The 12960-nt window shown below is 36.7% G+C and overlaps 1 protein-coding gene across 1 annotated transcript; it reads right to left on the reverse strand.

The window, feature by feature from the left end:
* Positions 1-1240: 1240 nt before the first annotated feature.
* Positions 1241-12555, reverse strand: emx1 (empty spiracles homeobox 1). The gene is made up of 4 exons (XM_041812178.1): positions 12377-12555; positions 7913-8242; positions 5806-5990; positions 1241-2746 (listed from the first exon to the last, which is right to left on the reverse strand). The coding sequence occupies exons 1-4, from the start codon at positions 12426-12428 to the stop codon at positions 2579-2581; spliced, it is 735 nt and encodes a 244-aa protein (XP_041668112.1). The 5' UTR covers positions 12429-12555; the 3' UTR covers positions 1241-2578.
* Between the last annotated feature and the right edge of the window lie 405 nt (positions 12556-12960).

The raw sequence follows: 12960 nt of genomic DNA on the forward strand, positions 1-12960 counted from the left end.
TATGGAACCAGCTCAGTTTTGAGGAGTCAGACCTAGAGCAATGCAAAATAACTTGATTTTGGTACATGGCTGTAGCTGTTATCTAGGCCACTGGTTCCCAACATGGGGTCCAGGGCCCTCACACCATACAACTGGAAAGTTGTCAAGGTTAGACTTGCACATATTGACTAAATTCCAGTTACTAAATAGTTTATTCAAAGGTGTTTTGGTAAGAAAAACGTGAATCTCTCTTCTTCGTAATGTTATCAAAGAAAGAATTCAAGTAGAAGTTGATTTCTTTACAGAATTATAACCCCCTTTTATTCATGTGTGTGTTGGGGTGGCTCAGCATTTTTTAGATGTAAGTAGAGGGGCCTCAGAAGAAAAAAGATTGGGAACCACGGCTTTAAGGCTCATTTATGCTCTATGCATATAAAATAGATCTGTGCATTTCGAACTGAACAACCGTCATTGCCCTCGTATGGATGTACGTCTACCATGCTGGAGTGGACATTGAAAAACAAATCCACAAGAGGTCACCGTCTCTCACAGAGCTACTTTGATGCTGCTCCATACGTCCATAAACTAAGGAGAGAGTAGTTCATCCTCTGCTCAGCTGTGCTCTTGTAGCTGACCCTCTTTGCACACAGCTGAGCTATCATTGGGATGTTTGTATTTACAAACCACTCACTCATTTTTCAGTGATATTTCCTCAGAAAACTTGATTAAGTTCCACGTTAAGGCAACATGACAAATTCAGTTAATCATCTGAAATTCACCTACAATGGTGTTTAAATAATAAATATGACCCTGATTGAGCAGCCCTCGGACGGTCCCTGGGTCCAATCCTGACACACCAGATAGACTGTGTTACATATCCATGGCGTTGGATGTATTTCACATCCTTTCACATCCATAGAGGGTGCTTTTTGTTGCTGCTTTTTTTTTAATAAAAAAATGTTCAGTTCTGATTAAACTGCCACTGTAGCTGCATCCACACTAATCTCTTTACTGGCCGCCATTGTTTACAGGCTTGCAGTTGCTTCAGCTAAACCACACCCATAGCTATCACCTCGTTCTCCTAAAAGACACTAAGTGGTTTGGCTTTTGTCTGACCAAGAGAAAGCATTTCAGCTTGAAGCTTTGGAAGATGGACCTGCTTGAGGACAGACATGGAATCTGTTCCAGTTCGATGGTTTTGCAAAGTTACAAGGTCCAAAACTCTCAAGATGGTCAAAAATGTCCTCATGTCCAAGCAAATCATAGATTTGCAGGCTGTAGAAAATTCAAATAAATGAATTACAGGACTCATTTTTGATAAAATAGCATGCAATAAATAAAAAATAAAATTATTTGTGGGAGAACAACTAATACAATGAGAGCATTTTTTAAATGCTACACCAGTGTAGAGTAATGTTAAATTATCAAGTTGCAGCCACTTTGAGTTATGTTGTTATTCTTTTTTGAGGTAATGAGTAACTTGACAATTGCATATGTGCGTTCATTCACATTAAAAGTTTAGCTCTGTTATGTAGTTTTTATTCAATGAGAAAAAATGCTGCAAAAATAAATGTTCACTAGCCAAAACTGGAGAAATAGCCTCACATTAATCTACACTAACACTGCATCTTGACTGATTTACAAATTAAGAACCTGAATCGTACAGAATGTTTCATGAGAGAAATAGCTTTTGTTTTTATTTCTAAAGCATCTTCTTTCAATTACATGTTCTGCTTGAAAAGTATGTCTTCACATGTTTATAGGACACACAACACTTGATGAAATCTGCAGGAATTCAACAACTGAACACGTCATCCATCACATCTCCTCTGAAAAATGTGGCATAGCAGAAGAAGGAGCTGTGAAGTCGCTTTCATTATGCGGCACAACTCGCCCCTGACAGCAGAGGTCTCTGCGGCTTCTCATCTGTCCCCGAGTCATGCACAGCTGCTCGTGAATCGCCTTTTCTGTGGAGACTCTTCATTAGGAACCATAACAGAGCGCTGGAATGGCTCCGAAAACAAAACCGTTCAGCGAGTGACAAATTAGGATCTTCAGTGACACATGGTCCACTTCCTGCTTTGTTCTTCTGGTTTGTTCTCCTGCTCGCCGAGCAGATTCAAAGAGTGCGACATGTTCCCGTCATTGAGGAGAAATTTAAATTAACACGGTACACAGGTGGCAATGAGGGTGTGGTGAGCAATGAGGTGTTAATGACAAAAGCAGGTGGTAGAAACAGCTCTAATGAAACAAATAGCTTCATTCAAAACAACCTTTAAGAGTACAATTTAAAAAACAAACAAGCACAATGATAAGGGTGATGTTTCTCTTCTTCTTTGGTCACACACCAAAGATCTTTAAATAGTGGAAGGATCTCTCCTCCTCCTGAAGATGAGTTTTTAAATAAGATGTGATTTTCTTTTTTTCCAGTCTCAGAGCACCATGATGAAGAGATGTGCAGTGATCACATATGTCTTTCTCTAATGTGTCTAATTATACTTATAATAATATTACATAATAAATAGTGTTGGTCCTTTTGATGCGTCTGCAGTGGACACAGAGTTTATGGCAGCATTGTTTGGAGACTCAGCCGACGCTTTTAGTCCTCTGAGGTCACATCTATGTCCTCGGAGCTGGCCTGCTTGGTGGCGATCCTCCATCTGTTGATGTGGTGGTTTCCCTTCTTCTTCTGCTGGCTGTCTGGTCCCTCCTCCTCCAGCTTCTGACGCTTGTACTTGGTCCGCCTGTTCTGGAACCACACCTTCACCTGGACAGAAGAATGCACAGGTAAATGACCATGATAAATTACATTAAAGGAATATTAAACCATGCATACCCTCCTAAGATCTTAGCTGTCAAACTTGATCATAAAGCCAAAACATTCCAGTAATAATTTCCCCAAATATTCCATCTAGTTCCCCCCAAATTTCAAAGCAAATTCCCCTTATTTTTTTCAAGTTGTCCCAAAAGTTCTAAATACATGCAAAATCATATGTCAAAGACAGGGATTTTACCCAAAATATCCCAACAAATTGCTTAAGGTAAATAAAATTCTAGAGAATTTCAAAGACACCACCCCCCAAAAAATTCCCACCCTGATTAACAAACACTAACAAATAAATATCCCCAAGTTTTATTGAAAATACCCCAAAATTTCAAAGCAAATTTTCCCAAATATTCTGAATAAATAACCTGAAATTTCCATGTAATTCTTGAACATTTTAACCTGTAAACACCTTTAAATTTCTTAGAAAATTCCCCCATTCATACAAAAAAAATCCCTTTAATTTTCTTTAAAAAATCTTGAAAAGACATCTCCTTAAATTCTCCCATCAAATTAAAAAAGAAAAGATTTCTCAAATTTTCATGACAATGCCATTAAATTTCAATGCCATTAAATTTCAATGCACATTTTCCCCAAAACTTCTTATAAAACTCTCCCAAATATACATTTCCCTAAAAAATTCCTTGAAAATACTTGGAAAAATACCAGCAAATCCCTCAAAATATCTCAAAATATTCTCTCAAAATGCCTGAAAAATTTCACATGAAATTCTCCCAACATTTCAAAATAACTTTAACTTTAATGGATTCTCAGACAATTAACCTATCTAAAAAATTGTAATAGCAGAAGTCCCTTCAATGTTGTTGGAAAGCCAAAATGTAAGGTCCTCATATGTACATGCAGGGACTTAGGAGGTTAATTTACCAACAAACAGCTTGTTCTATTAAAATGCAAATACAAAAAAAATACATTTCCTTAAGTCCAAGGTAAAACCTCGGGATATTTATGGTTCTCTCTAATGCCAACCATGCAAAGATTTTCTGCAAATAACATTGCAAAACAGGCTCAACGCTTTACAGGCAAAATGCTGGCAATTTATTGTCAAACAGGCAGTGTTTTAATGTTTTAGGACTTTTGGCAGGTTATTTCAGCACTGATTCAAGTTTTTTAACCTGATTTTAGTGACCTTTGCTTGACAAAGTCAAATAAGATGAAAAATGACTTTCACACTTAACGCCATGAGGTCTGCTCTGTTTAAACTGAAAGGAATGTATGCTGCTCTCCTTTTCTTTTATTGCATACCTCTGAAACCTTCACCTTTTTCTTTAATTTCACCAGAGCATGAACCTCTAACAAATAAAGCTATTTGTCTAAACAGTCTCCCTAAAACTGCTTCTCTCTTCATAATATAAACCTCACGTTTAGGCTTCCATACTGAAGTTTCTCCTTTTTATGTTTCATCTTAGCATCCTCTGTGCTAATGAAACAACAAATTCAGCCAAGGAAAACAACCCAACACATAACCTCTCAGTCTCTTAGCTTTTATAACTGAGCACTGCATTAATAGACAGGAAAGGTCAGCATGCTAAAAAGCTTCCCAAGTGTCACCAGTGTGACCTTGGAAAGTTGAGCTTGGCAGATGTATATATGTCCAGGCTGCATCTTTAAAATAGTAACACTTATATTAGCTTCCTCCTCATAACTCTTGTGAAGCCTCAGGGTTATTACACATAAAGAAAAAACTATTTTCACACAAATTCTGAGCCACAATATGTGGTGCTAGTTCTCAGATATTGGTCCTATTTTTGGTCACTGTAATTAGTGGATTGCACTGCCACACAAAAGTTGTAGGATTAATTGCATTGCAGTTTGACTACTCATTTATCAGCTAAGGAATCTGTTGAGTAGTAATGGACTTTACATAAAAATTGACTTCATCTGAATGTTTATACAGAGGCAACAAATATCTATCATTCAGACTTTTGTTTTAATGCTGTTAAAGCAGCACTTTGACACAATCAAACACATAATCCACTGTTTATTAAGATTCAAGTCACCATCATTATTAGCATAATGCAACGCATGTTCAATCCAAAGTATTGTATTGACTGACAAAGCAGCAGCAGCGTTTATCCATATTGCTGATTAAGAAAAATACCTTTAATATTGCCTTTAAGGCCTAATTGACCTCCAGATATGCATTCATTAAACTTAACCATCAACAATATTTACAGATCCTAATCCCTAAGCATTAATGAGTTTGATATCATTTAATAAACAATTTAATGAGTGAGGTTAAGCCAAGCCTCAAGTAGCAAGGGGGAGTACTGTATTAAAAAACACTGGAGTTTGAAAGCTAATGATGCAATTATAAGATCTGCAATGGCTGCATTCTCAGCTACTTCTTACTTTTTACTATTTATAACTATGAATATACCATCTAAACCTTTAATTTTATATTATATACCAGCTTAATATAAACTGTTGTCACCAAAATGATCTTAAAAATCCAATTCAGTCTACTATTTCACCCACTTAATGCTTATAAATTAATTAAAAGAATAAATTTGTAATTCATATACGTATTCGCGTGGGCTTTGTATAACTTCTGATACCATGTCATGACCAACGGCTGCATTCTCGGTTAAATTTCTAGCCTAGCATAGCCTGCAATTTAGGGAATAAATTTAGCCTACCTAAATTCCACTTAATCTTGTATACTAAAATAAATATGTATAATATTACGTATATATTATCCCTCAAAAAAATAAATGTAAAAATAAATTTGTTTCGGCCTCATACGTTGCAACAGGCTTACATTTACGCTAACTTTTCATACAGTTGAAATGTTTTGTTCTGATCTCGCGATATTTGACTGTTAGGAAAATTTTAACCGTTGGAATCTGACTGGAAAAAAAAAAAGTTAAATTAATGGTAAACGTAAAAAAAGGGACATATTTGGACAAGCGTTTGCGTTTCAAGGTAAGGTAAATTAAACTTGTGTTGAATAAAATTTCCAAATAAAGCATTTATGAACGTACCTGTGTTTCAGATAAACTCAAGCCGTTGGCCAGCTGCTTCCTCTCGGCTCCGACGACGTAGTGGTTCTTCTCGAAGGCTCTCTCCAGGCGGAGGAGCTGCGAGGGAGAGAAGGCCGTCCGGATGCGTTTGGGTTTTCTGGCAAAAGGACCGTGAAGCAGCAGGCTGTCCTGGGACACGTCGTTACCTGATAGCGGATTAGAGGAGAGGCGACACAGGCCATTAAGGTAAGGTTAATAATACGACACATGATTCCTACAGTGTAGGCTTGCTGTTTTTGTTTGTTTGTTTGTTTTTTTTGTTTGTTTTTTTCCGAACATGTAAAAAAACACTGTAGCCTTTTAATATCAGTGTTTAAACATTGTTAAAAGGTAAAAAACGTCGGATTAATTGCAAACGTTGTTGCTAAATAATATTAATAATTATCGTTATTATTATAGCAGCTAAATTACATTATTATTATTTCATTCTTAAATTACCTATAGTCCTTGAAAGCATAAAAGTGACGTATTTAAAGGCCTGAAATTATACCATTTAATTTACGTTAAATATTTCCTCTGAAATGATTGTTTAGAATTTTTTTCCATCAATTTTAAGTGATGAGTTTTATTATCTTGATCAAAGCGTCCGTTGTTTCCACTGTAAATTAATTTTCTGCTGCTTTTCTTTCAATATACAGCCTAATGTAATTTTTAAAGCATAAATATTTGCACTACCTATGCAAACGGAGAACCTGTCAGATCCTTTCACTGTATAAAAACGATGCAAATGCAAGGAAGGAAGACTAGTTTTACATGTCTTTAATATAAAATTATTAAAATACAATCCATTATTGGTACAAAGAATACCTTGTCAAACAATACGATGCAAAAGCCTGCAGAAATATTTTTTATTTCCTGTGAGTCTTGGTTGAACTATCACTACTAATTGATGCTTAATTAATTGGCTTAAAATACATGACATCGAGCCAACAATAATCATGACTGATTCTAACATGCATTAACTAGAATTAACTATTTTGTTTACTTAAAGTTACACTAAATAAATAAGCATGTTTAATGGTGATCTGGTGTCTCTTACAGTTAATTTCAGTTAATTGACGGTCATCTTAATTGGCATTCAGTCTGACACACCTCCCACTGATTTTCCCAGGATGGTGGTCAAATAGAAAATAAAAGTATTGTTAAGATAAGATTTTATTTTGCTACAAACCGATTTTAATGACCCTCCTTTTATTTTCTAAATGTTTAATGTTTTCCTCTTTTTGTCCTCAGATTAAGTACAACCAGAGGGGAATTAAGAATGGTGTAAATAATGAGGTATTAATTAATTAACCTTTACTGAAATAAGACTATTAATTCTGCATTTTTTTTCATGGACATTATTTATTAAGCAACATGCTGATTTTATTTTAAAATAACTTAATGATTGAATCTTTAAAAATGCAATAAAAATAGTCATGAAGCTGCGTTTACATTTAGTCTCATGCATTACAAATACGCGCACAATTACGCAGAGGTGTTCATGGTGAATAAATCCTCTTTCCATTAGACTGAAAATATCCTCCTGGATTTTATCTCCTCTGTCCTTACAGCCTGGCCACATTTTTTTTAGAATGAAATGAAAAAGGTTCTGTAGCCTAAAGGGCGAGTATTGTTGTAAGGAAAACCTCAGAGCTTATCTTCTCTCGGCTGTGGCTGTGAGAGTGTAGCTGCAGGGCGAATGAGAGTGGAAATATGAGAGCAGCCTTCCCAGCACCCTGTGGCCTTGTCGTTTATTTTATCTGTGGATGCAATTTAGTGTTGAACTCGATCTTTTCAGTGTTGGCTGTTTTATCGGGGTCTAAAGTCTGGTGTAAGTTTATTTCCTGCCACTGGAAAAAGGAGCTGCGATTTACGCACGGGTCTGCAGCGTCATATTCTGTTGAATTGTGCGCAAAACCATGCACAAATACGCTGTTTCTTTATTATTTTATGCATTTAATTGAGTTTTAGTGGCTTTAAATTAAATACAGTGCAGTTGCAGAAGAGTACGACTTTACACGAGGCGTTAAAGTGAACTGTTTTCTCCATATTTTAATGGCCTGATTGCATCGAAAATTTCTCTCACCTTGAAATCTGTGCCCAAAAAATCTGTTCCGTAGCACCCACGGGTAGAAGTTGAGTGGATCTCTGTGTTGCGTCCCGAAGAAGTGCGGATGCTGGAGGTGTGATCCACCGAGCTGGTGAGGGGCCACGGTGAGGGAGGGGTGGCTCACAGTCTCTGGGAACACCAGGTCTGGGGTCTGGTACAGGGGTCTGGCCTGCGGAGCCTGGTAACTGTTCATTAAAGCATCTGTCGTCGGGTTGGAGTAACTAAGAGCCGTGGGACGGATGGGATCCTCGGGAGTTAGAGGGTTCTCTTTGGCGACCAGAGACTCTATGGTGAAGCAGCGCTTCCCTGCAGACGAAAACATCATGCTTTCACAGAAGAAGAAACCAAAAACTCAGGGAAAGTGATCAATCTCTGTCCTCCCTCTTGTTGGAACAGAAAACCTCCCTCTCAGAGAAGCGTCATGACCAAAGATGGAGGCTTTTCTTTGCTGCTACAAAACTCAACAGAGCTGCAAATTGCTGTGATCCATGGAGTCTCTGCGCACTCGGAGACTTTCTGTGCACAAGTGCGCACCGAGAAAAAGCGCCTCCAACCTTCAGAGCGCGCGACTCTGCGCACGGAGGGAGCTGATTGGACCACAGCACCTGCCAATAAGTCCCCTTAAGTACCTGCTTCATAGATCACAGGGGAGCTTAGTTACAGAGGCACGCTGAGAAAACATGTGTGCTCCAATTAATGCCTCATTGTGCGCTGTTCAGTCCTAATATCACGCTTTTCTGTGAGGAAACAATCTGCCAGAGGGGGGAGAAACCGGCTCCATTGTGGGTTCAGTCAGACTGGAAGTCTATTGAAGTAACAAGATGGAAGTATTTATGTCAAGAATGTGAAGCTTGAGCTTTTCCCTGTACGTTTTAGTGTTTTAATTACACTTTAAAGGACAGTGATAAACAATAAAAAGCCAAAGCTGCACATTAGGGGAGACTGGGGCTTTTCTAACATCTCTTCCCTCATTGCTTATAAAAATAGAAATGCATTTTTTTATGTTTCAGTAGAAGAAACACATAGCTATAGGTTTGGGATTTTAAAGATGCATTTTCAAGCAAGATAGTGGGCAAGACAATATTGTCTATCATTGTTTACATTGTATTAAAATAAAGTTAGAAATTTCTTCAGGCTTTGGACATTTCTAGGTGCAACATTGAATAAACTGACTCTAACAATAAAACCCCTCCCATTAAATACACTCATTGACCTCAAAATAGTTGATTTAAAATATTATGTCAAATGTGGAATGATCATTTTGTTTATTTAACTTACAAGAATTTCCAGTTTTTTAGTATTTCAAGTAACAATCAGATGATATTGATACTGTTTATCACAGCAACAAAATCAGAAGCCCTAAGCACCCACTGCTGGGCTGTTCAATGTTATAATAAAATTTGCTGCTGTGCTCCTGTATAATGTTAAAAGTGCATCAATATGTTGGCAAAGTTGGGAAAAGTGAAACCTTTGCAAGTTTAACTCACTTTTCCCAACTTTGCCAACGCATTTGATTAATTTAGGCAGTGCTGTCTGTCTGGTTTGGTTAAAAATGACAAAGTCAGTTTTTGTACTCCAATCGGGGCGGTGTCAAAACCTTTTGGTATTTCTTTACCTAGAAATATATCAAGATACATATATTTATAAATCACTGTTCAGCTAAAAATGTTGGATGTTGTTGGTCTGTATTCCTTTGTCCAAGTTTTCAACCTTTTAAGCCCAAAATTACAGAGCCCCAGGCATACCATGGTCAAAAAAAAAATGAAATTGTATCCATGGTTTAGCTATAATGTGTGCACGAAACACTAATCAATAATACTAATATCATTCCTGGACAGCTGGGTATAAGCACATCGAGCGCACCTTCTGTATAAGGTAGTAGAGAGGCTAAAGCTACAGGATGGACAGGGATAGTATGATTGAAATTTATTTTAGGCTGCGAATGAGCAGCATAGACATTCTGAAAAGCCTGGGATTGCAAGGAACCATTTCTACAGAGAGGCATTTAAACAGAATATGTAGAATATTGAGAGCCAGTTGCTTTACTGGTGGAGGTACAGGAGAGGAAGGTGTACTCGATTTGCTTACCCAGCTGTCCAGGAATGATATTAATATTATTAATTTGTATTTCGTGTGCACATTATACCTACTTTGTGGCCACAAAGTAGTATTTCATGTGCACATTATAACTATATTATGGCCTCAATTTAATGTTTTTTTTTGACCATGTCATGTCTTGGGCTCCGTACAAAACACCTAAGATCAAGCCAAAATCTCAAGGCACACCACGTCCATTCAGAATAGCCTCTTTAAAACAGGTTACAGTGACTAAAGTTTTTTATAGGTGCAACAGTAAGGAATGGTTGTACTATTAACACTTGCCTCCATTTGAGAACAGCTGCCTTTGCCTCTTCCAAAGGTGCATTTAGCACCTATATTTGACTTAAAGCATAAGTCTATTTCCATCAGTCCAGTTAAATACATCAAAGTGTTGGCGGGCATTATTACAGAAAAAACACAACACAACTATGCACAACTATATGAACTAAAAGCAGAGATTAAATTCATCCCAGTTCTGCAGTTTTTCCAACATTTTCACTCAAAATATGTTTCAGTGCTGGTTTGAATTAATTTAGATTTTAAGTGTTCCATAAATTCTGAGCAATGCATGACTGTGTTTGCAGAAAGCCTAGTAGCTGCTTATATTTAAATCATTTCTTTAAAATAAAATGTGTATTTTATTCAAATCCACTGATCAGTCTGAGTGAACGCAATCACGCGATGACACTGTGCCTGAGTGGAAATCACCATATTAGAATTTTATTTGGTAAAAATGTTGAATAATGACATTAAATTTAGTAAACATTACATTCACAGTACCTATCAGCAAACAATGTAAACTATGACTGTTTATTTTTAATAACTGTTGCAGTTGCCACCATGATAAAATCTCTTATTCCTTTTCCTAGAAACTGTCAGCATATTTTATTCCTGTTAACCCTCTAGAACCCAGCGTAGCGCCGGCACTACAATTAACATATTCATTTTTGATTGGCAGTAGATTTGAAACCAGATAAGATAGATTGATCGATCTTTTTTGCATATTAATCTGGGGAGTTACACTAACATTTCACACATTCACCATGTTTCCGTGCACTTATTCACTGCAGTGATGGGTTTGTAAAAATACACAATAAAGCACACACAACAAAAATCTTAATAAACAAGACCACGTGTTCCTCGATTCTAAGTTTCAACTCAGTAAAAACAATTTTCTTTTATTTCAAATGCACTTTTTATGGATGACCATGTTTTTTTTTACATAAAATATGTGTGTTCATAGTTATCTAGCACACTTAGAAATTTGATTGCACTTTTGTAAATACTTTGTTTTTGCAAAATGTGCACTGTTTATTTTCCTTTTTTTTTACAGTTACAAAATTGAATGTAACTCAAAAAGCAAGTTATGTACAGACTCCAAATACTTTTTTAAATTTACAAATTTGAGGGATACAGCTGTGCAATTTCTGTATTTTGAAATATATTTGGAAAAAAATAAATGATTTTCTTTTTTTTTTTTTTTTTTAGGTTTATTGCACTTTTAAGCTATTTATTGTAGTAGTTAAGACATAAGTTAATACATATTATTAAAACTTGGGATATAAGGGTTATAATGATGTTAAACAAATAAAAAAAAGTCCCAAAAAAGGCACTACAGTATGTAAAAATCTAAGAATATGTCCTGGCTGTCTTGCACAATAGGTTTTAAAGGGTTCATTTGAATGATTTATTTCAAACGTGTAAATAAAGAGAAAAGCAAATTGATCACACAGCTGCAGGAGAGACTAAAAATACATTTAGAAAAAAAATTAAAGAGTTAATTTATAATGAGTGGCCTGGAGATTCTATAGATCTAAACTCACTGTTGTTTGAACTTTTAAAATATTGGGCATCTCATTGAAAAATCCAAACCTGAAAAAAAGTTCAGTTTCAAACCTCTGCCATGGTGACGTGATCCTGCTCTGCTGCAGTAGGAAGAGAGACTCCTACTGAGCATGTGCAGACTAAGTGTAATCACTGTCCTTACAGTGTGGAGTAGGTTTAGACTGGACCTTGTTACAGCTGACTCCGGCCTCCCCTACTGCCATCAGTGCCTTTTAAAAACAAAATTAGTTTTTGAATGAGTTTTATTTTGTTTTATAGAGCTATTCTGCTCATTTCTCAGCTGGTGACAGCCCAGAGTAGAACCATTTACAACTAATATTGATGATTTTGAATAAAAACAGTGGGTTCATAGTAGGTTAACTTGAACATATATGCCTTTTCTACCTCCCTTTAAAGCAAATGTAAAAATTGCATTGTTTATTTCTACTTGTACTGTGTAGGTCATTTTTTAAGTGTGCAGATCCTGTTTGAAATGTGGATTTAAAAAAGACTTACCCTCCATTGTAGACTTCTTAAACATAATTAATGCAAAATAAATGGAAAACATCTGTCCTCAGTCTGTCTTCATTGTTATCTGTATCATGGCACGGGTTATTGAGGCGCGAAAGAAAAACTCCCCTTAAGGTTTTTAAAGGCTTCGTTTTTGATAAAACATGATAAAAGCAGGTAATGTTTGGCTTTTTGTGGAGCTTGTGGCCGTTTTAGAGCGCAAAAACTAAGAAAAGGGCGCTTGGTTTCTGTCTCACATCCAGAGAATAGCATGCTTTTACGCACAGTCTGCTTGGCTCTGTCCTCTGCGCCCTGGCTCCTCTACCACTACAGGTTAATAATTCTCCTCTTAATTCGCTCGTTTGTGCGGAGGCTGCATTAGAAAATCATTACCGATGGAAATGATGAGGTAAAACACGCTGTTGATTAGGCGTTTAGAGCTAAAGGCTCCTAAAGACGGCGACAGAGACTTCTGGAAACCCCCCCGTCTTTTTACGCACCAGCAATAGTGTGAGAAAAACCTGCAAAAGTTAGAGCATACAGATAAAAATCTACAGTTGTTGAGCCCTGGGCTCTTTACAGTTTATCCG

The sequence above is a fragment of the Cheilinus undulatus genome, linkage group 18 (genome assembly GCF_018320785.1).
Source record: "Cheilinus undulatus linkage group 18, ASM1832078v1, whole genome shotgun sequence".
NCBI classification, from domain to species: Eukaryota; Metazoa; Chordata; class Actinopteri; order Labriformes; family Labridae; genus Cheilinus; species Cheilinus undulatus.